This window comes from Melopsittacus undulatus, chromosome Z (genome assembly GCF_012275295.1).
Source record: "Melopsittacus undulatus isolate bMelUnd1 chromosome Z, bMelUnd1.mat.Z, whole genome shotgun sequence".
Taxonomy (NCBI): domain Eukaryota; kingdom Metazoa; phylum Chordata; class Aves; order Psittaciformes; family Psittaculidae; genus Melopsittacus; species Melopsittacus undulatus.
The window spans coordinates 15,235,418-15,259,719 of record NC_047557.1 but is presented as its reverse complement, the minus strand read 5'-3'; the positions used below and the strand labels follow the sequence as shown (position 1 = coordinate 15,259,719).

Here is a 24,302-nt window from a genome sequence, read left to right as displayed (position 1 = left end):
GAAAAGAAAATTATATAAAACTTTTAAGCATTGGCAAAAAAGATTATCTGAAAAGAAGGCATCAGGAAGCACAAATCAAATTTAGTAATAAATATTTAATTTATTAGGTGTAGAGGTCCGTATAACCTAAGGTTAGGAATATAATTTTATACATTATTGGTAGTTTTTCTGCAGAGCTTCAAAGTACATCTTCTTGACAGTTTTGGACACTTTGGCCATGAGGTGAGCTGCATGTTCATTGGTAGAGATATTTTCAAAATGATAGTAAACTGGCAGAGGCTAGCTAAGTATGTGACTGTGGGATGGGTTTTTGGGTTTGGGTTTGTTTTTAATTACTATTTGTAATGCCAAATCTGATAGGAGAGGGTTCCACAGCAAATGATTTTCTTACTTGAAATTGTAATTTTAATGATGGGAGAAAGGACATGTATCCCTGCATGCCTGGGAACACTGTAGATCTTCAAGAAGCCCTGTTGCCAGGTATTTGCCACTTTGCTTGAAGAGTCTTTGCACAAGGCTTATTATACTTTTGAATCAAAATGCACCATCCAGTAACACTCTTCTAGTATTTCTGTAACACTGAGTGCATCAAACTCTTGTTTTAAGTTGTACAGCATTACAAGAAATTTTAGGAAACTTTTTTTAACTATTAACTGTAAAATTAATTAAGTACTACAAATGAGCTAAATTCTGTATGAATAGAAAATGTGCAGGTTAATTATGCTCAGTGACAGTATTTCGCATAGTAGCAATGTGAAGTTTTTTAATGTTTAGGACATGACTGACTAAGGGATATACAGCAGTAGCTGAAGTAAAGAGGACAGGACCTGCAGTTACTTATTCTCCTTGGAAATTTACATTTCAATGGGGTATTATATTAATATTAAAAGCTGTTAGGTATTTGCAGGCACATGTCTTGGAATAAAAACCTACAGTAGTATATCAGTTTGGTGCTTCTCTCCCAACAAACATATACCTGGAAGCCCTCAGAGCTCTTGCAGCACATGATTACCACTACTGAAGAGTCCTGGAACCTCAAAAGAGAAAGAGAGCGTATTACGTTAGCTCTACTTCTTCCAACTTTTTGAGGGTTGTTCTACCAATTTTGTTTTTATTTTCTCTTCAGACTGCATGGAGGGAATGTAGGAGCTCACTGTTGGTATTTTATTCATACTTTCTTAAGTTTTCATGTGGGAAGTGGCTGCTTTGCATTAGGCATTTGTAAAATGAGAACAGCTGAAGAAATTCTGCCAAGAATACAAGTGTATGTCAAAAGACTCGAAATCTGCAGGTTAGTGGTAACAATTGTGACTATGATATAGAACCATCACTTTCAAGTGAGACTAGTATTATGTTGGCAGTAATATTTAATTATTGCATGCTATGCTGTGTGTTTTGGAAACAGTATGCAATGGTAAATGGAAGGATTAACTGTCCTATCACACTGAAATAACATGGAAACATAGAATAGTCGGGGTTGGAAAGGACCTTAAGATCACTGTGAAGTACATCCATTTCAGTATGCATGTTACAGACTGTTTTGAGTTGCTTTTGAGATGCAGTTTCTCAGTGTATTCATTTGAATTTAGTTCAGTCATTTGAATCTGTTGCCAACGGTTTTTTTAAATTATTTTAATGGGAGAATAAAGGAATAAAATGTCACCAACTAATGAAAGAATAAAACTAGGCCAACTTTCTTTGCACTTTATTTTATGCTTCCCTAATTTTCTGGTTATAGCAACTAAAAATATAAATATAGTTAGTGCACATATTTGTGTATGTTACATTTTAGGGAACAGTTATTAATTTTGTCAGGAAGTATCAGTCACTCAAGAACTTCTGTTTCATTTTTTTTTAAATAATTCTATTTTCTTTTTACATTTGGTTTTCATTTTGTGTGTGTGTGTGTTAGGAGATATTTGGTTAGCATTCTGGAAAAACAGGTCATTTTTTTGTTTTGATATCCTTTAAAAATTATCTTCACCTTCATGCATGTAGAGTCTGCTCAGCTTTGTTACATTCAACCAGTATTAACTCTGTTGTTGAATAGTTGAATTATCAGTTCTACTGATTAAAAAATCCCATTAATGATTTCCCATTGTTTCTTGGTAATGTTTATTCAGTCACATTCCTGGAGTAAAATCTAATCTAGCTGTCATAGTTGACAGCATAATTACAATAATTCTGTAAATGTGTCGTATAAGGACATCAAATCAATGGAAAATAGGACAAGGAAGTATATTTTAGAATACTTAATCTTCAGCTTTATCCATAATTTTTGATACAGTATTTACACAGTCTTTTTCACTGAAGAAATGGGAAGTGAAATCTGGAAGAGTTGTGGCCTTCATTTGGTAATCAACTATAGATGTACATTTCCTGTAAACACTGGACAGGACTGCTAACAATGGACAAAGGATTTTTGTCTACATTGTTATATAGTTAGAGCAGGTTTCTGCACATGTAATTTTTTCGTATTACCTTCTGCTTGGTATCTCTTTTGTACAAAGCTAGGCTCTGTGTTAACATGCACCCACCAAACAAAAAAAAACACCCCCAAACTAACATCTAACTGCACAACAGTTAACAAGATATTTTTGTTAAATAACTATTTATGTCTCTGGTGACCTCCTAACTTGTGCTATGCATATCATTTGAAGTTGGCACATCTGTGAAGACAGACAGACCTATATGGATAGGGAAACCTATGTGACTAATGTATGTTAGTGCATACACAGCACTGCAGAGAGGGGCAGAGCACAAAATTCTGAAGTTCATCTTCTTGACTGCAGTATTAACAACCATTGATGGTGGTCATGGAAGTATCTAGTACATTACTTTAATTTCTGTGTCCCTGCCCATGGCAAACGGGTTGGAACTAGATGTCTGTAAAGTCGCTTCCAACACAAACCATGGTTTAATTCCATTAAGTTCATGCAATTCCAGTTCCTGCAAGTTTTAGTAGCCATCACTGGCACGATGTAATTATTTCCTTTTGTAAGGAACTTGATACTGGTGATGGATTCTATACCTGCTACTTAGTCTGTGTTTGTAGCTGTCAGAGACCACACTGACATTTTTAAAATCTTCACTCTCTCATCCTAAGTAGCTCGTTCAACTGCTTCCAGGGAGATGACTAAAGTACAGATTGAATGGGAAGCCTCCATGACAACTGTAGTTTGAACTAGAAGCATTCATTATCTTCTGTAAGAGTTTTTGAAATAGTTTTTACTAACTTTGGGCATAGTGTGAAGCATATATATTCTTTCATTTAATGGAAAGAAAGAAATTTCAGACTGGATGGTATTTCTTTAGTACAGTATTAGGTCAGTTGGTAACATGGGCAGGGACTCAATAAGGAAGTACCTTAGTTCCTTTTCAAACAGGTACATATTTTCACCTTGGCTGTCCTTTGATATTCAGTTTTAAATGGAATTATTCAAGTGTTTGTTTCCTTCAATCTGAGTATTAATCCTTCAAACTCCACAGTTACCACAGTTCTCACTGTTCCTCAAACATGTCATTAGCACCTGCTTTGCAGTACAGTTAATGTGATATGTGTTTGTCTTGGAAGTTTATGTTGTTTTAACACAACCAGATCAGTTTAGGTGCATTTTATCTTATGATGTTTGGACTAGCTATAAGATTTGTTTATGGAAGAAAAGTCCTTTCCTCTGGGAATTTAAAGGAAAGGTCTAAAACACCAGCATGGTTTCAAGACCTTCAAAAGCTTGGAAGGCTCCTGATTTGTTCTCTTTACTCTCAGCCACCTCTTTTTATCCAGTTTAAATTTTTTCATAAGTTATTTCCTGTTTGCTATATCATTGTGAAAAAAAATTCACATTCTCTTGAAAAAATATCTTTATTGTCTCACACACCTTCTGGTACACACAACATTCTGCTGGGACACCACAAATTGTCTTGGATGGCAAAGGTGACCAAACCAGCAGGAAGGTTTCTGTTTGGGGATTACTATTAAGCTAAATTATTTTCTCAGGCTGTTTCATAGGATCATGGAGTGATCTGAGTTGGAAGTGACCTGAAAGACCATCTACTTCCAATGCCTCTGCCACAGCCAGGGACACCTTCTGCTAGACCAGGTTGTCCAAAATCCCATCTAACCTGGCCTTGAACACTGCCAGGATGGGGCAGCCAGTTTCTCTGGACAACCTGTGCCAGTGTCTCACATACTTATAAAGAACTTCTTCCTAATGTCTGATCTAAACCTACTTTATTCCAGTTTAAAGCCATTCCCCTTGTCCTATATTTACATGCCCTCGCAAAATTGCCCTCTCCAGATTTCTTGTAGCTCCTTTAGACACTGGAATCTGCTCTAAGGTCTCCCCAGAGCCTTCTTTCTCTAGGCTGAACAACCTTAGCTCTCTCAGCCTGTCTTGGTAGGAGAGGTTCTCCAGCTCTCTGATCATCTTTGTGGCCTCCTCTGGGCTTGCTTCAGCAGGATGATGTCCTTCTTGTGTTCTGAGTCTCATAGCTGCAATACTGCAGGTGGGATCTCACAAGAGCAGAGTACAAGGGAAAAATCGCTTCCCTTGACCTGCTGGTCACACTCCTTTTGATGCAGTCCAAGATATGGCTGGCTTTCTGGACTGGAAAGGCATATTGCCAGGTCATGTCTAGCTTCTCGTCACCAGCACTCCCAATTCCTTCTTCTCTGGGCTGCTCTCAATTCAATTTCCATCCAGCCTTTATTTGTGCTTAGGATTGCCCCAACCCAGGTGTAGGACCCTGGACTTGGCCGTGTTGAACTTCATGAGGTTGGCACTGGACATGTTTCAAGAGTGTCAAGGTCCCTCTGTATGACATTTGTTACTTCCAGCGTATCAACTGAACCACACAGATTGGTGTCATTGGCAAACTTGCTGAGGGTGCATCAATCCCACTGTCCATGTCGCTGACAAAGATGTTGAACAGGATTGGTCCCAACACTGACCTCTGTGGGACACCACTTGTTACTGGTCTCCTGTTGGACAATGAGCTGTTGACCACAACTCTCTTTGTGCGGCCATACAGCCTTTATCTACTGGGTGGACCTTCTATCAAACTGATGTCTCCATGGTTTATAGACAAGGATGTTGCCTGGTATAGTGTCAAATGCTTTGCAGAAGTCTGGGTAGGTGACATCAGCTGGTATTCCATTACTCACCAGTGCTAACGCTATTGTAGAAGGCCAACATATATGTCAGGCACTATTTGCCTTAGTGAAGCCATGCTGACTGACACCAATCACCTCCTTATTTTCCATGTTTCTTAGCACAGTTTCCAAGAGAGTCTGCTCCATGATCTTGCCAGGCACTGAGGTGAGACTGACTGGCTACAAAGCTACACGGCTTTATACAAAGCTACAAAGCTCAGTGGGTCATCCTTTAATGTTGTATTTTGACCACTCAAATGATGTTCAGATATGAAAACATCATGAGAGGATAAGTATCTTATTTCATATTTTCTTAAATATGCTGCATCACCACAATAACAAAATTTATTTTGTAAAAAAGTAGGCATTCTATAAAATATTTCACTAATTTTGCGTGTTTATGGCTGTGAAGCTGCAGAAGATCTAAATATCTCAATTAAAAAAAAATATATCTGTTTTAAATTAATTTCCACCTCTTGCATCCCAAGGTTGTTTGAACTGAAGCTTAACAAGAACTCTTGGTTAAGCACAATGGGAAAAGCAGAATTCTTGTCTGTAGTATGGACCTTTTCTGGAACTAAGAAGCTACAAGGAAACTGTCAGCTTGTTTCTGTCCTTTTCCTCTCCCTCTGTATAAATATTGTCAACCTTAGACCCCTCAGGAAGCACATGGCTAATTTAAATGTCTTTTCTTCTCACTTCAAGCTTTTGCTGCTGAAGTGGGCTTTATAATAGTGCTTCAACTTACCAGTGCTCTGCCACTGAAGTAAGTCTTTCTTTCTGTTTATTTATGCTAGCCCCACCAATGTAATTGGAAACTCACAAAAATAATCTTAAATAAATGAGAGTTTAGGGGCATGCAAAACTTATCAGCATGGTAAGAAGGAGCAGGAAACCTGGAAAAGTACTTCATCGGTTGCTTGAAATACCTTCTATTAATATTATTAATATTATTATTCTTGTTTAAAACAATTGAACTTTGTGCACATTATTACATTACACTTAAATGCCTTACTAAGTAACCAAGAGTGAATAGTTTTACTGTCTGCAATTTGCTCTGTTCAATAAAAAATAAATAAAAATTAACACTTTATTGAAATGAAGTGTATAGTTCCCTCTTCAGCTAATATCCAGCACTATAAAACAGAGATTTCACCTCAGAGGTGGCTGTGGCAAGCAGTCTTCAGGAGGAGAAAACATTTATTTTTATGACACATGCAAAGTGTTCAAATAAAACAGTCTGACTTATGTCAGATGCAAATATGCTATTAAAATTTAAAAGGAACAGAAATTGCTTGTTGTTTGTAAATGTGCAGTGTTTGTAAATATCAAAACTCTTTTGTTTTGTGTACTTATCCTAGGCAAAAAGGAACAAAATGTCTTTGGGAAATCACTTTGAGTTTCAAGCATTTTTAATTCAAATCTAATATATAGCTGTCCCCTATGCCAGTATGGTGTGGGGGAAAGAGCAAGTTATGGGAGTTTGGTAGATGCACTGAGAGTGATGTAAAGCTCTTATGCTTTGGATAAAAAAAATAAAAACATGCAATTACTTGGCTAGTTAGAGTTAATGCTTAATTGTTTTGCTTCATCAGGCACCCTACATTGATGAGTATGTTTGCTTAAAGAGGAGACATAGATGTAGCAATTTAAAGGTACACAAGTCCGTTCTCTTGAACTTAACTTTCATTCTGTGTCTTCTGCATACACAAAAGGATGCAGTTTTTTCTCTGAGTCCTGTATGACATCTTCTCCAGAAGTAGATTTGTTCTTCATCATCACTTATTTCTTCAGATATTTCCTACTTGCTGTAGGTTGTTAGTAGCTAGTTGAACTAGAAGGCCTGGAAAATGAGCTAATTGCATTGCCAGGACAGATGTATTGGTAGCATAATCCTCAATACAAACACATTCTGAGTTACTAGGGAGATAATCCATCACCTTCAGCTATTCTGCAGTATCTTGTCAGTGAGCCTTTTCCAGACAGATGGGAGATTATTGCAGTCTCTGTAAGAGCTCTGTATTTCCAGGTAAGATGGAGAATTATCCGAGTGCTAGGAAGTTAAGGACAGAGATAAATATTTTCATTCCTTCCAGGTTTGTATTTGCCAAGAAATACTTAATGGTAATGTTAATTAATGTGATTAACATTAAATATTAATCTGATGTGAGAAATTCCAAAGGGGTTGTTTATAGATACAGGAAGATTTTATTTATTATTTACAGTGCAGGGAGAAAATGTGGTTGTTTTTTCTTGTTTGTTTGTTTGTTTTTTAAGGGAAGAGTGTGTGCATATTGCCTTCATGATGATCAAGAGACCAATAATTTTCCTTCCATATGTTTTATATAATGGATTATAGGTACTCATACTAGTGAAGTACTGAATCACCTAGCTAATAAAAAGAAGAGGGAAGGGTTATACTAGCAAGTTTTCCAGTCAACTAACCATTTACTTTTAGGTTGTTAATCATAAAATAAATGCTATTACTGTCCATGACTTACTTTAATTACAGATAATAACCAGTCAAAAGAGAGCAAATACATAACATTTGAGACAGAAATTAATTTATTTTAAGCTGTAAAAATTCCTTGCCTAGTATTTCCTACTGACCTCCAGTATCATGCAGATACCTTGACGTTTTGCTCCCCTTTCGCCATTCTCAGCAAATTGAATATGAGGTTGTTGCCTTGTTTGTAGCATTACAGAATATAAAAATAGAGGTAGCTGAACACCAAGCCATAATACAGCTGCTATGATAACAGGTGAAATTCAGGCACTCTAAGAGAAGAATGAGTTACAGATGCAGAAAACATTGTGTGGTTTGAGGGGCAAACAAAAGGGAATATTGATCCACATTAATTTATTTGGCCATGTTCTGAAATGATATCCACAGGCATCTGGAATAGAACAAAAAGGTTGGTTTGTGCTGATACAGTGATATCAGAATGGCTTTCTAAACTGGCAGGCAGAGAGTGCTCACATGTTCTTGTTGCTACATTTCATAAGCAAAGATTTCTTTTGAGGAAGTAATGACATTTCTATCAACATCAGAGTGAACACTTTGCTTTTTTAATGTCAGAGCCATTGGAACCGAATTCATCACTCCTGGATGTCAGGGCTTCCATTAAGACAGTGGTGCTGCTTAGATTTAAGTTACATGCAGTAGGTCCTTGTTCTACTCACCATTCTTCTATTTGCATTGAATAGAGCCTAGAATGAGACTGTTGGTTTTGGTCTGGTGAAGCTCTGTTAGTGTTTGAATACAGTGGTGATGAAACAAGTGGGATTTTTATTCAGGAAAAGATTAATATCTTGTGCTGCCATTGTAGCCAACATATTCTATCTTTTGTTGGTGGTTTTTTTTTGTTTGCTTGTTTTTTTTTTTTTAGTATTCAGAATGTTACATTTCCGTTAAAAACTTTATTTTAGGGTAAGATGGTGAAAGGAATGGGAGGTGCCATGGACCTGGTATCCAGTGCACAAACCAAAGTGGTTGTTACCATGGAGCACTCAGCCAAGGTAAGGCTCTGTCACTTCTTCCTAGTTAAGTGTTTTGTACTATACCAAAAAACAAAGGACAGAAAAAAAAAGAAAAAAAAAGAAAAAGACATCTTACATTCATTCTGCTACTTTGTAAGAATTTGACAGTTTTGCTGTTTATTATTATGGAGGTGCAACAGGGGGCTAGGATAGTATGGATCCTTTCCTCTTGTAAGCGAATCATTCACTATGGAAAAAAAAAAAAAGAAATAGTAAGTTGATGTTCAAAAGCTGTACATGGTTTTTTATTTACTTTATACAAGTTTAAGGAGGGTGGCAATTGCTAAAGCTGCAGTAGATGCTACCCCAGAGGTTTTAGTCTTTGCCTCAGAATAATTTGGAAAATGAGATTCCCCATGGTTAAATACTTGTTAGATGGAAAGGTATTTACCTTGAAGTTGCCAGTCAAATTGGTACTGACAGCTTAACAGCACAAATCTTTTTGGCATGATGAAATGCTGGATGCCTTACAACATTATGTGGTAAGAGGTTAATCTAGAGACTTCTTTGTGTGTGGGGGGCAGTTTTTATAGGTATAAACAGTTTCCCACAGAAGGTAAAATAAACTTGTAATTTGAAACTTCTAAAATGGCACTGTCCAAATTATGAGAAAAATATACTGAAGGACAACTATCTTGATTTTTGGGAAAGTATACCAAAGGTTAAAAAATGATTTTTTTTTCCTTTTATTCCTGTGTTTTTGTAATTCCAAGTCTGTTGAATGCTTGCAATAAGAATTAGTTGTGTGTTGTTCAAGATAATGTCCCTCTCAGGATACATAAGGGCAAACGCAAGGAATTTGCATGGTAAACTATAATATGTAAATAGGAAGACTAAATATAGTAACAGTTGTGTGTTTTTAAGTATTCTTTGAAGAATGAATTTTCACTTTAAAAATTGTTATAAAATATAGTAGTTTTACAGTTTATACTAAGCTGTGATCTCAAGGAGCACATTTTTATTATTAGCTGAGTTTGACCTGATGGTTTCTGTGTGCATTTGTGTGCACACAGAATTAATGAATTCACTGTGCACAGTGAATTAATGTACAAAGCAAATTCATTTATGTGATTCTCATCCATATCACAGCCACCCCAAAACTGGATATGTAATTATCCATTTACTCAGAGATGTACCTGAGCTGCTAATATAATCTGAATAAATATTTATGCTAAATTTCTAGTTGTTGTGGAATTTGGTTAAGGCCCAGAGACCCCACAAATGTAATTATTCATGCCAATTTTTCTCTTAAAAGTAGTATTACCAAAATCTTTTTTTTCAGTACAGTTATTTGGAAATGTTTGCATGTTGGTTTATTTTTTTTTTTTCTGTTAGCAGGAGTACAGAAACCTGAAAAAGATGGAAACATAGATATGTTCACTGTTACAAACAGTTCAGGCACAGACTTATTTTTATTGGTATATGTATACATAGCTTGGGCTCTTAAGTACATGAGATGCTTGGTGAGCACTGCTACAGATCCAGTTGTAGGCTTTCATATATTATTTCTTCTGCTTTTGTGAGACTGCACAGCAAAACTATATGCATGATTTTTAATTTTACTCTTATTTTCAAAGAGGGTATTCTTAGCCCTCTTTCCTTTTACCTTAGCTGTTTTGGGGCTCTTCATACTGCTTCTTCTTGTTTGCTCATACGTGAAGATGATATGAAATATGAAAATTTAACATTTGGAAATCAAAAGCTGATCTTAGAGTTTTCAGGTGCTCCTCTATCATTTTTTTCCTTTTTTTTTTTTTTAATCTTTTTAAACACGAGCAGATATAGCACCTGTGAGACCAGTTCTGAAATTCAGCTTTTTGTTGGAGTGACTGTTTCTTACAGAGCTGATTTTATATTCATAGGATCATAGAATAGTTTGGGTTGGAAAGGATCAAGATCATCCAGTTTCAACTCCCCTGCCATGGTCAAGGACACCTCACACTACAGCTTTCTAATTCTTTACACCAAATATTTTCTCACGAAATTACTGCATCTGTATCTATGCATCAGAGGAACATTCTTCTATCCTTCTCAAAGCTCAATGTGCCTACTGAGTGAAAGAAATGTCTGCATGTACTGTGACAGTCTGTGGTGTCTGCTGGCTTTTTAAAATAAGGGCCTTTTTGTTACCTTGATCTCCAAATAAATAATAAGAAATCTATCGTTAGACACCAAAGTCTTCTGTAAATGAACATCAGTCAGGATCTGAAGGATGGAAATAAAGTGAAAGGCATGAGATGTACACAGTACCTGCAATGGACGTGTTCAAGAGTTGCTGCAATAGGTAGCTGTTGGAGTCAGTTTTGTCTGATTTGTGATCTTGTGAAGGATATTTCAATCCTTTTCATTTTTTTTTGTAACAGTAATGGATTATTAAGCAGTAAAATAAGTTTTCCAAGAGTTTAAAAGTGCATTCTCCTTTTGAGTACACGTGTAGTTTTTAAACATAGGGATAGGCTAAGTCCTTGCAGGGCAGGCAAAATATTTAACTTAATTATGAAGGTGAAACTACAATCTGTCTGAACACCGATAAACTCTGATACACAATATATTCCAACTAAACCTAAATACACTCTGCCAGAAACTATTTGCATTTTTAATTACTAAACTTCTTACTTGTAATGAAAACCAAAAGGTACAGAAGAAAGATGACAGAGCATAAAATTAATTTTGTACAAGACAGGTTTGAGGAAGCTGGGGCTCTTCAGCCTGGAGAAGAGAAGGCTGCGTGGAGACATCAGAGCGGCCTTCCAGTATCTGAAGTGGGACTATAAGGGTGCTGGGGATAGACTCTTCATTAGGGCCTGTAGTGATAGGACAAGGGGTAATGGGGTTGAAACTTAAACAGCAGAGGTTTAGATTAGATATAAGGAAGAAGTTCTTTACTGTTAGGGTGGTGAGGTACTGGAATGTGTTACCCAGGGAATCTGTAAATGCTCCATCCCTGGCAGTGTTCAAGGCCAGGTTGGACAGAGCCTTGGGTGACATGGTTTAGTATGAGGTGTCCCTGCCAATGTCCGGGGGGTTAGAACTAGATGATCTTGAGGTCCTTTCCAACCCTAACTGTTCTGTGATTCTATGATAAGATTATTTGGCTTAAGAAATGATCTTGTGGAAAGGTGACATAGAAATGAAAAAAAATTATAGCACCATGGAGGAGATGGATGCAGAATGGCTAGTCATTGCTTTATAAAAGAAGTAGGGGTAGTTGACTGAAATTAGCAACCACCATGTTTAAAGCAATAAGAAACAGCCAGCTAATGAAGTTGTATATGATCATCAGGATGATGCAGGAGCTCAAAGAATTATATTTATATGAAAGGGACTAAACTGTTTTACGATCTTAAGTTCACCAGTGACAATTATATAGCATTACTCTGAAGTAGTCACTAAGTCAGAAAATCTATACATCACAGCATAGTGGGAACCAGGAGTACATATCTCTGGGATGGTATCTCAATTGCTCCATGTGCTTAGACCACAGTGAAAGACCTTGCAAACAGACCTTAAGTTTAATTCATTACAATATTTCTTCATGTACTTCTTGATAAATTAAGTTTTTGTTTATAACCATGAGGAAAAATAATAGGATGTAAGGTTGCTTTTTAATCTTTTAAAAGTCACTGTGCAGCTGTGCTTAATCTGCTAAATACTGCCTAAGAGAAATAACAGTCAAATTCTTACCCTCATAGCATCATTGACATATTTTGCAAAACATAGTAAAGTAATGGCTGGTAATTGTTCCATGTTGTGAAATTAGTTGTCTACACCATTCAGAAAAAAAAACCCCAGAAACTAGTTTTAAGCACTTGATTTGGACATGACTGAAGCATGGAGCACTGAACTGAAAACTCCTTCGTATCATTGTGAATAGTTTTGATTTAATCTATTGTGGAAGATTAAGGACATTTATGTTCTTCAACAACAGAATTTTTTGCTTAAAGTAGGCTAAACACCTTAAGGCTTTACTTATTTACGCAGCAGCCTTTTCCTTTATCTGAACAAATCCTGTATGAACTCAAGATAGTAAAAATTCATGCAGTTCCATTTGGATTCCTATTCTGATAGTGCCCTGATGAATGTCTTCCAAAAGTGGCCTTCTATGCCAACTGATAATACAGTGATTTTCAGCTGAAGTGCTAGGAAGGTGGAATGTACCAGTTCTGAGGGTCACAGGAGGTATTCAAGCTGTCACCTCTGCAAGTACGTACATTTCAATCTTAGTTGAAGAGACGCTTCATTTCATATGGCTAAAAAGTATACCTGATATCTTTCTGAAGATATTACAAATAGCACAGGTTAATCTTGTCTCTTAGGCAAAGCACACAGGAAGGTCCCTGAGATGGATGAGATATAAGTAGATGAATAGAAAGTAACAGTGGCAAGTCATTATTTTCATTACGAGTGAGGGAGTTTCATCAAAGCAGTTGCCTTGATACCTGAAGTGGATCTTGCCAGTATAATTAGAAATAGAATGAAGAAATAGTTCTTCACAGAAAAAGATAAATTCAAAAGTGCATGGATTGCTCATTTTGTTATCATTCAGGAGTCAAACTGGCTGAGAGATGGTTCCCGAGATTATATTAAGCCTTAAGGCAAGCTGATGATTGTCAGTTTAGAAAGTATTAGATTCAGCTAGTTAAATGAGACACGTAATACTCTGAGAGTTTCAAAATGCATAGCTGAAAATTGATAATTAGAGAAAAAATAAAAGCATATGGTAATGGGAGAATCGTGTACTTAATGCTACGCCTACAAATACTGTCTGAAAATAAAATAATCCATCACTTTTATATTCATTCAGAGCTTTTGCAGCCTACATTCATTTAGGAGGACATAAAGCCATTTGTGAACTCCTATTAAAAAAAAAAAAAAAAAGAAGAGAAACCTCCCCAGACTCACCACCCAAACCTTTCTGTCAGAAATTATTCCTTCTCACTAGGTAGTATTTTTCCTAGGTTTAGAGGAACAGGCATTTAATGCCCCATAAGAGGAAGTGCCTTAAAATAAATCCAATTATATATATATTATTTTCTTCTGTGTTTGCATGCTAATTTGTTCTGTCTAAAATGGAGATGTAACTACTGTGTAGCACTTGAAGATGCACCTATTGCACTCATATCTTGTGCTTTTGGGCTTTCCTGGAGAGATACAGGGAATGTGAATGCAGTGTAGGTAAAGAAACTGTATTTAGTAACTTCAGAGCATTACTATGCTTTTGAGCTCTAGGTATTTGAAATGCCTGTGTGTAAGGCTGATCCTGCACATACAGTTTGTGATAAAGTGCAAGACAGAAAAATGTCATGCCTGTGATGTCTTTCCCTTATTTTTGTCTTTCATCAGTGGGGTCTTATAATGTATCTTTTATCCTCACATTGCAGAAGACAAATTATAAAACAGAATACAGGAGTTCTAAACTCAGGAGCTCACTCAGTAGTACAGTGAGATTCATATTACTCATCTCCCTATATGTGGGATTTAAGTAATAACTGTCCCAAATTGCTGGAGATGTAATCTGTCATAGAAATTAATACAAAGAGTGTTCTGAGTACAGTGAATGTTTCACTAACATTGAATGGCTACATCTGCAATTTTCATGTAAGCATTTGAATTCTAAGTAAGTTGTGTTGGTTTTTAAAATTAACATTTGTCTTTCTATTGTTAAACACAGGGCAATGTTCATAAAATCCTGGAAAAGTGCAATTTACCACTTACTGGGAAACAATGTGTAAACCGCATCATTACAGAGAAGGTAAAATACTTTTCTGGAATCCTTGTCAATATGTTTCTCTTCTCCAGTGCAAGTACGTGTGAGCATCTGATAGCGCTGCTGCTCAAAGTACATTAGTGGATCTTTACAGCAAAGGATAAGTGACTTAAGATTTTTTTCTGCAGTCATACTCCTTTTAGTTTTAGTGTTTACATTTTTAAGAGCTTAGAATAGTCCCTCTATAAGCCATCTGTCATACGAAATAGAATTCATCAAAGATGCTGGTATAGAATTTGCTTTCTCCTGGTGGTATATTGCTACTGTAATTTGATATGTGGTTTGTTTTTTTTTCTTTTTCTCTACAAAGTAAGGGAAAACAAATTAAAACTGAAACTTTTTCAGTCTTTTACTAACTGACCTCATACAAATGTAAGGTATAGAAAAAATTAGAGTGAACGAAGACTGATAGAAAATAAACAATAAACAGAATTTTCACTATGTTACCAGTTGTCGTGTCTGGTTGCTTTATTAGGTGATAACACAAACATACAATACTTAGGTAGTGTTACAAATTCCATTTCCACACTAACTTCCTTATGCCCAGATTTTCTGTTAAGACTTAGAGAAGCTGTTGTTTTTCCATCCTATAAATAAGTCTTATGCTCAAAGGACAGCTGGACCTAAGTACACTTATGTGATAAGTTTGAAACTTTGCTTTAATTTCAAGTTCAGTCTTCATTGTTCTTTTGCTACTAACTTCTTTTTTTTTTAAGAAAAATCACTATAGACCTTACGGTTTCCATGGTAACTAGCTTGCAACCTTTATATCTCCCTCTGGTAGGCGTCATTAAAGTGCGTATCATTTTACATATGTTTTTATTTGATGCACTTGTGAGCCTTGCAAGGGGAAAGAACAACCTTTGCTCCTTCAGCCACTTCCTCCCAGGCTTTCTATAAAAAAAACAAGAAATCTTCTCTTCCATTGCTAGCTTATGGAAATGCTAAAACTTGTACTGGGTGTGCAATAGCTGTTGAAGTATCTTATAATCTGATGAAGGTGATCAACCACACTGTACTTCTCTACTGGCCTTAACACGACATCAAAGAGTGAGGAAGACATTGTCTTTTCCTGATTTTCTTCATAATCTCCTCATGAGCATTATCTTGCAGCAAAGAACATCTCAGCCCTTTCTTTTGGACCTAACTGTTCTCACCAGGTTGTTTGGGAACATGGTCTTTATTTTGTGCACTGAAGAGCAGTTGCACACTTTCCTCACGGAATTTAAATGTCTCAGACTCTAGATTCTTTCATGTACATATAAAAGTAGCAGAAATCTTAGCTGGTCAGTCAGAAAAGTGAAAAGTGAGATCCACTGATAATGGCATCTTTTGTTACTGGCTGAACACTGCCTACTTCAGCACACCATTTTGTACAATGTTACTACTTACACCCTCATTTTCTGCTTTAATAATAAAAAAAATTATTTTTTGCTATTTGAACCTGACAGGCTGTGTTTGATGTGGACAAGAAGAAGGGATTGACCCTTGTGGAAATCTGGGAAGGACTGACAGTGGATGATATCAAGAAAAGCACTGGCTGTGACTTCGCAGTAAGTAATTTTACAAACAAATATAGTTAGTCTAGCATCAGAACATACATTCTCCACAAATACTCATCACGTGAAGTCTTGGAGACACAGTAAGCTTCCTCTTTACTTGTAAGGGCTGGATAGATTATCTGTGGGATTTTCAGTGAAAATAAGAAGACAATTTAGGACTAATGTAATATTATTATATTGGAAGCATTAGCAGCTAGGATGAACAGAAGAGATGGAGAAATGATGAAGACTAAAAGGACAAAGTGTAGATGGAACTTTCATGATGCTTTGAAGAGAGGAGCTTATTCATATCTGAGAGGTAGAGGAATATTTGTTTTTCCACTGTGTAAGTTAGTTTACCTAACACTGTTGCTAAGTTTTCATGCTATCTTTAGGTAGGGTTTGAGTCTTCTCAGCGGGGGTGACTGCACATCACTCTGTTACTAGTACCAATCAATTAAGTACTCTGCTGTTGATATCTTTGCTTTTTCTCTCCCGTTGCCCTGTACAAATGAAACATATGCTCTGCATTAATTCAGAAAGCCACTACCTTTTGACCTTCACATTCATTCTGAAGTCTTACTCAATGCTAACATAAAACTGGTTTATCAGTGGGAAACCCAGTGGAAAAGTTGTAGCACAGGGGACTGTAACTAATTACATATGTGTGATTGACAACATACAGCTTCTTTACTGTCTCCTACATGCACACTGCAAAATTTTTTCTTCCATAATGTGAAGTTTTCTGGGGCAGGTCAGCCCTCTTTTGGCAAGGACAGAGAATATGGCAGTGTAGAAACTGCTGTAAAAATAGTTGGGGAATATTTGGTAATCAAGTGCAATCCTCTTCCTCTTTGCAGTTACTTGGCAGGGCTAGGACACATAATTGAAAGATTGCTGAGCAGTTAGTAAGTAAAAGTGTTTATTATTAAGGGTTGAGCGTACTACTGGTAGTAAGTAAAACTATCTGAGGAATGAGCTTGTGGAATTTCTCTACAATTCCTGTAATTTCTGATAACTAAATTTGATAGTGTATACTTTTCTTAAATATTCTAAGTAAAAATACGTTTACTTCTGAAAATACATTCATTTATGTGAAAACAATTGTTTGGTTAGAGACAAGTGTCCTGCAATTGCAGAGGCAGGAAACTGCTACAAACTCTCTTTGTTTCTTTATTAATTTTTCATGTAACATTTTATAGAGGTCATTGTCATTTTTTAATTTACACTAGAAGCAACTTTCCATGCTCAACAATTCTGTGTTTAAAAGAAATTATTCATTCAGCATCCGGGAGAGGTAGGGAGGAGAATGGAAAGCATGTAAACCTCACTGGTTGAGATAGGAGTCCAATAGCTAAAGTATAATATAAAACTACTACTAATAATAATAATGATAAGGGAAATAACAAGGGGAGATAATGTAAGACTGAAAGGGGAAAGGAAAAAAACAGTAAACACAAGTGATGTACAGTACAATTGCTCACCACCCATTGACCGATACCCAGCCCAACTTGAGCAGTGACTGGTCTCTTCTGGGTGACCCCTCCCTCCCCCCCCGGTTTATATACTGGGTATGATGTGCTGTGGTATGGAATACCCCTTTGGCTAGTCTGGGTCAAGTGTCTTGTCCCTGCTTCCTTCTGGCATCTTGTACCCCTCCTCACCAGCAGAACATGAGAGACTGAAAAGTCCTTGATCAGAGTAAGTGCTACTTGGCAACAATTAAACCAATCAGTACTATTGTTGGACTGAAACCAAAACAAAGCACTGCACCAGCTACTAGGAAGGAGGAAAAAAAACCCCCAAAAAAAAACCTGTTGCAGCTGAAACCAGGACAACCTTCTAAGTTTGTGCCTTTTACAGTCAGGAACTTTGTGTTGGCCTTGTATATTTAATTTGGGGATAAACTTCATGATTTAAAGATATGATGTATAGTAAGCATTTAAATAGACTGACACTACAGTAGGGGACCTTTGTTTTCAGAAGACACCAGTCATTACACGTTCCAAACCTGCTTGTTTGGAAGGAGTGGTTTCTTTTTGGTTCAGGTGACAAGTATATATGTATTAATTGAGAGTTAGTTACTCAAAGTCCGTAGCCTATGCTCAAGGCAATGAAAGCAGAAGCAGCCAAAGAATTCAGATAAAGAAGTGGTAAACTTAAAATGATGGCTATGAGATTAAGCTTTACAGCAGCATGGTGCATATGATAGGGCAAGACTATTAGGACCAAAGAAAAGATTAGCACCACCCACTATCCCTTAGTACTTTACTGTAAATGTTACAAAACAGTGGCATATATCTTGAATCTTTAGGGTATTCTGAAGTTAGCAACTGAAGAGAGGTATTGCAAGAGTCCACCATCTAGGTCTCTGGGATCTGTCTCACTGGGATCAGAAAGGGACATTTCACAGGAACCATTTCCTAGTTCTCTTGGAGGCAAACTGATGCAGTGTGTTTTGTACAGCTGCCATGGTCATGCATGAAATCATGAACCGCACTAAAGGAGCTGTGGGCACGAAAAATGTAGATACTGCTTGGTTTATGCACTTTTATATACTTATCTTAACAGCATTCAGCTTGCTTAAATGCTTGCAAAGCAGATCTTGCTTGCAGAGCATGTACCTCTCTGCCAGGGAATGTGTGTGGGTCAGTGTTACCTACTGATTGCTAAATAAGAAAGTGCCTGAAATCTCTATAGCACTAAAGACAGGAAGCATGAGCCATAGTTACTACTTTGTCAAAGAAAGCAGCATCCTTGGTCCTTTTTTCCACATTTCAAGACTTTGCCTCAGGCTTCCTTGCAAGAATAACAGTTGTGCTTCTGATTATTTATGTTCACCAAACGAGACATCTTGTTCTTGTTTATATCAGTGACAGGAACTTTAGTGATACTGTATTGCTACAGTTTTTGGATCATATGTTTCGCAAGTTTGAAGCAAATGATGGGTAGAAAATGAGGAGTTGACCCTTTTCTAGTAGCTTTACTCCGTGAGTGCAGTGGGTGATCTGAACTGAAACAAACATCTCTCTAGGTTCATTACAAGTGAGATTGTAAGGGATAGCTGTAACTTTATATGTAACTATCTGCCCTGTGCAGACTACTCCTTTATAGGCTATTTTATAGCCTATATAGCTTTCTTAGAGATGCATTCAGCTGTGCATTCCCCATTTTCATAGCCTGCTTATTTGAGAAAACATCTCCTAAAGGACATTTTCAGCAACAGAATGTCAAAGAACATGTGATTTAGAGTCAACAATCTTCATTAAAGACTGGCATTGCATAAAAAATTAACAATTCACCCCCGATTTTTACTGTGCTGTAAAGACAAAATGCTGGTTTATTTTGTATGCTTAAATCAGATTTGCTGTAGCCTAGCATATAGACCACCTTGGCAGGTAATCTGTTTGGGCCGATACTGGTTTATATCATTGAGGAGACCATGAGAGAACAATACTTCCGAATTTGTATTTCATTATAAAAATAATCAGGATAAGTCTCTCTGTCTCTTTTTTTTTTTTTTTTTTATTTTATGTAAAAGTTCATTTTTACAAAATGATCTTAAAAGATAATAGAGTTTAGGAAAAGCATCTTCCAGTGAGCAAAAAAAATAGAGGATAAAGTTTTATTTTCTGGAAGAACATTTCCTTTGAGGAAACGAGCTGTGAAGTATTGAGTCCATTTTTAAATGGATGTTGTGTTTTCTACTGATCAATCACCCCCATTGTCAGAGTCACATTAGGAACAGTTTTGTACAAAAGTTGATGTTGGAAATGTAGTTTGCTTTTATCTGCTATTTCAAATAATTAGGAGTTAATAAGGGATAAGCAACTTATTTTAACAAACATGCTAAAGCTGGCCAACTTTTTGGTTTGGTTTGTGTTTCTTTTCTCTGATTCTTTACATTCCTGAACAATAACTTGCTTTTACACACCTGGTGAGGTCATTAGAAGTTATTAGAACTAAGCATCATTCAGAACCAGGTCTTGAAAGATCTGCTTGCTATAAGGAAATAAAACTAAGTAAGCATAGGGCTGTGTTGTGTAGCTGGAAGGGTAGTTCGGGTTGGAAATCAGAGACAGCGAGCTTGAACTGCAGGAAATCCTGGAGGCCCTGTCTCCTCTTTCTTACCAGTTTGGAGACTGTGTACAGAACTGCCCATTCAAACTTCTCCCCCAGTATACCTTCTTGTTTAATGGTAGCAAAGTACTGTGAAGCTTCCAAGATAAGCTGTTCTTCCAAGATAAGCTGTTCTTCCTGTAAGTGAAATAGTACTAAGAATGTATTGCTTAGGAGGTACTGTAAGAAAGTAACAACTTTCTAAGTACAGTACCTTACAGACATCATTAAGCACATTCAGCCCTAACCAAATTGACTGACTCTTATGGGATTTAAAAGGCAGGGCTCTCTGTGTTTCAGACTTAATTAGCCCTTGTTTTCCAAGCACAAACCTTCCTTTTTGTTACATTAGCAGTTCTATGCTTATTTAATCCCATTTTATTTAGAGTAAACAGCTGTATGTGAGTCCATTTCTGAGTGGTGCTGGGTTCTCACCACCTCTGCTCTGTCCAGCATTGTGGCACTTCAGCAGTCGTGAAGATCTGACCATGTCTGAAGCAGACAGTGGTACACGCAAATGATAGCTGTTAGCATCAGATGTGCAGACATTACATTTAACATAATATGCTTATTCAAATGTAAAACACTTGAGGCTTTGATGGCACCAAAATCTATGTTAGCAGAAAAAGAATAATCTCCAGTAATTGGCTTTTGTCATTATTTGCAGCATAAAATTTTAATGTTGCCATCTTCATTCTCTAGTTTTTGCCTCCACCTGTGTAAGGCAGAAGTAGGCACAAATTAAGTGAGGCACATAAGTACTTAGAGTTAGGAATACTGAAACATTTCTGAAGTTAGTCAAGGGAAGCTGGTGCACTCAGGGAGTTTCTCCATCTCTGCACTTGTACCTATTCCGTCTATTTATTATCCTAGTTCACATGCAACTTTGAAAAATCAATGAATAGTTTCCATCTCCTAAAGACATTTCATTAGTGTTTGATACAGTAAACACATTCTTCAGGAACTAAGCTTTTCTTGGTGGTTATTCTCATAAGATTATAAATAATGATAGATAATGGCTAGAGGAAGGAAAATGTAAAAATATAACTGGTACAGGAAATACAGCCCTGTACTCTAAAAAGAAAAAAGGGCTTTAATGCTTGGGAAAACCTTTATATATTACTTTTGCATGAGTTAGCTTGTTCAGTACCATTAAGTGAAAAAGATGGGAGAAGGAGGCAGAAGGAATGCAGTATGTGATATTTCACAGGAATGAATTAATGAACTAGGAGCTACATTGTCTATGGAATTGTTTTTTATCCTGAACAAGATCACGAGTTGGTTTTGGTTTTGATAGTGGAGCACATATTTAAGTAGGGCTGGGAACAGGAGACATTTGAAGAGGCTTGGATCTTCAGTGCAGAGCTTTTCTTCAGGATACTTGTGTAGACCTGCAGTCCAGGTTCAACCACTGCTACTCTTCAAAGTCTTTTATTGTTTCCATTTAAACCTTTCCTCATCTAGTTTCCTATTTAAGCTTACTGTGTTTTATTTTTGTCCTGCTGGATGTCTTCCAATATTACTAATTTATTTTTAAAAGTATATAGAATTAAAACAATAGAATATATGTGTTGTCACACAAAAATTAATATGAATGGAAAAAGGCAATTTTTTTAAAAAGATAAAATTAGAAATATTAAACTACATCATCATCAAACAAATCAAATGAATGTGAATGAAAGAAGGCAAAGTTTTTTTAAAAATAGGTAAGATTAGAAGTACTGAATTATGTCATCTTCAAATTAATATCAAATCAAAGGTTATGTATGCTGTAAGTACAGTATGTATATTGTAATATAAAATTGATTGTATATCCCTTTCTAATGTGCATGCTCCAAAACTCAGTTGACTACTTCTGCACCCATAACAATTTATGGGCCAGTGCATTAAATAGGTCAAGGCCTGGTTTTGAGTGATGTTCGTGCAATGTACAGCTGAGGAGCTCCTGCACCTGAGTGCAGCTATCTCTTCTGCTGACATTGGAAGCTATGCAAGAAGACCATGCAGTTAGCAGGGGCAAGTACAGGTTCAGCTTTCCACGTTTATTTAATCTGCTTGCATTCTTAAATCAATAACCCAACTCAAGATAAATGAAGTTTAGAGGATGGGTACTATCACACCACACATATTTTGCATTCCTGCAGCAGAAAATATAGTAGTGGGAATGTTCATCTCAGAAATCCTGTAAATATATTAGTTTAAGTAAATACAGTATCTCTAGTCTTCAGTGGCACAGTGTTGATAGAGGTGACAGTGAACGGTGGGTTGTATTGCTATATCTTTATGACAACTGTTGTGTTTTTTCCCTTTTTTCTGCTAGGTTTCACCAAAACTAACACCAATGAGGCAGATTTAAACGTGAAATACAGACTGGGCTTAACTTGCCAGAAGGCTCGTTTCCAAACGGGAGCTCAGTGAAGAGAAATTGATGTCTGTTTTGCAATTTACTTCTTCTTTGTCTTTTTTTTTTTTTAATTTTTCTAAGGGCTTGTTAAGTAGTTTCCAGATAGTTAAACTCAGGCTGTGACTATCAGAATTGTATTTTACTTTCATTACCTTACCAATTTGAATGAAAGGGTGAAATTATTCCCTAATTATTGAATGAGGTTATGCTAAATATTAACATTGTCAAAAAAAAAATAAGCCCTGTTGTCTCTCTGCCAAACATTACATTTTTCACACAGAACCAGAAAATGTCCATGCAAACTTACAATTGCTTCTCCTTTTTCTGATGTCATTAAACTTACCAGTTACTCCATTGCTCTGGAGCTACAGCACTTTGGATGGCCATTCTCCTGTGCCTGTAAAGATGTGTTGCTTTCTCCTAGAGTGGTCTAGAGCAAATGTACACACCTGTAGAGAGATATCAGGAATATGAACTTTCCTTTTCTTGAGCATTTTCATGAGTGACAAAACTCTTTATACTGATGGAAATAACTAGGTCCTTAGCCCTAGCTGTATCTGATGTTTCACAGTGTATCTGTTGACGTTAACAGTCCTACACCTCCCACAGTCAATCTCTGATCCCTTATAATTCATAAAATTGTAGAATCATAGAATAGTTAGGATTGGAAAGGACCTCAAGATCACCTAGTTCCAACCCCCCTGACATGGGCAGGGACACCTCACACTAAACCATATCACCCAAGGCTTCATCCAACCTGGTCTTGAACACTGCCAGGGATGGAGTATTCACTACCTCACTGGGCAACCCATTCCAGTACCTCACCACCCTAGCAGTAAAGAATTTCTTCCTTATATCCAGTCTAAACCTCTGCTGTTTGAGTTTCAACCCGTTACCCCTTGTCCTGTCACTACAGTCCCTAATGAATAGTCCCTCCCCAGCATCCCTGTAGGCCCCCTTCAGATACTGGAAGGCTGCTCTGTGGTCTCCACGCAGCCTTCTCTTCTCCAGGCTGAACAGCCCCAACTTTCTCAGCCTGTCTTCGTATGGGAGGTGCTCCAGTCCCCTGATCATCTTCGTGGCCCTCCTCTGGACTTGTTCCTACAGTTCCATGTCCTTTTTATGTTGAGGACCCCAGAACTGCACACAATACTCCCAAGTGAGTTCTGACGAGAGCAGAATAGAGGGGCAGGATCACCTCCTTTGACCTGCTGGTCACACTCCTTTTGATACAGCCCAGGATACAGATGGCTTTCTGGGCTGTGAGCGCTCATGTTAAGTTTCTCATTGCCCAGCACCCCCAAGTCCTTCTCCACAGGGCTGCTCTGAATATCTTCTCTGCCCAACCTGTAGCTGTGCCTGGGATTGCCCTGACCCAGGTGTAGGAACTTGCACTTGTCATGGTTAAATTTCATAAAGTTGGCATCAGCCCACCTCACAAGTGTGTCAAAGTCCCTCTGGATGGCAAATCAAATCATGCAAACATGAATGGGCCTAATGTGAAGGGGGAGGATTAGTCTCTGTCCCCAGTGCATACAACCGGTAGCTGCACAACTTTCCTACTTGAACTGCTCTTACTTTCCAGGTACAATTCTTCTCCCTAGCCTCCATTCAAAGGCAAATTAAGATTGTTTATGGAGTGAAGTCTGTCCTTACAGTGTTACACAGAGAACTGGGAAGATAATACTGTGGGCACTTTGAAGATTCTTTCTAAAGGAATACAGTTGGTTAAAGTGTAAAAACATTAAGTTTGCACCACTTGTCAATTGAGGAATCAGC

At 37.1% G+C, this 24,302-nt stretch overlaps 1 protein-coding gene across 1 annotated transcript in view; it reads left to right on the top strand.

Annotated features, from left to right (window-relative positions):
• OXCT1 (3-oxoacid CoA-transferase 1) overlaps positions 1 to 23,267 on the top strand; it is an 82,100-nt gene extending 58,833 nt beyond the window's left edge. Inside the window, exons 14-17 of the mRNA XM_034073064.1 lie at positions 8,582 to 8,671; positions 14,364 to 14,444; positions 15,911 to 16,012; positions 22,440 to 23,267. Coding sequence (XP_033928955.1) covers positions 8,582 to 8,671; positions 14,364 to 14,444; positions 15,911 to 16,012; positions 22,440 to 22,475 — 309 coding nt within the window. The 3' untranslated portion in view covers positions 22,476 to 23,267. The remainder of the gene's footprint in view (positions 1 to 8,581; positions 8,672 to 14,363; positions 14,445 to 15,910; positions 16,013 to 22,439) is intronic.
• The last annotated feature ends 1,035 nt before the right edge of the window (positions 23,268 to 24,302 follow it).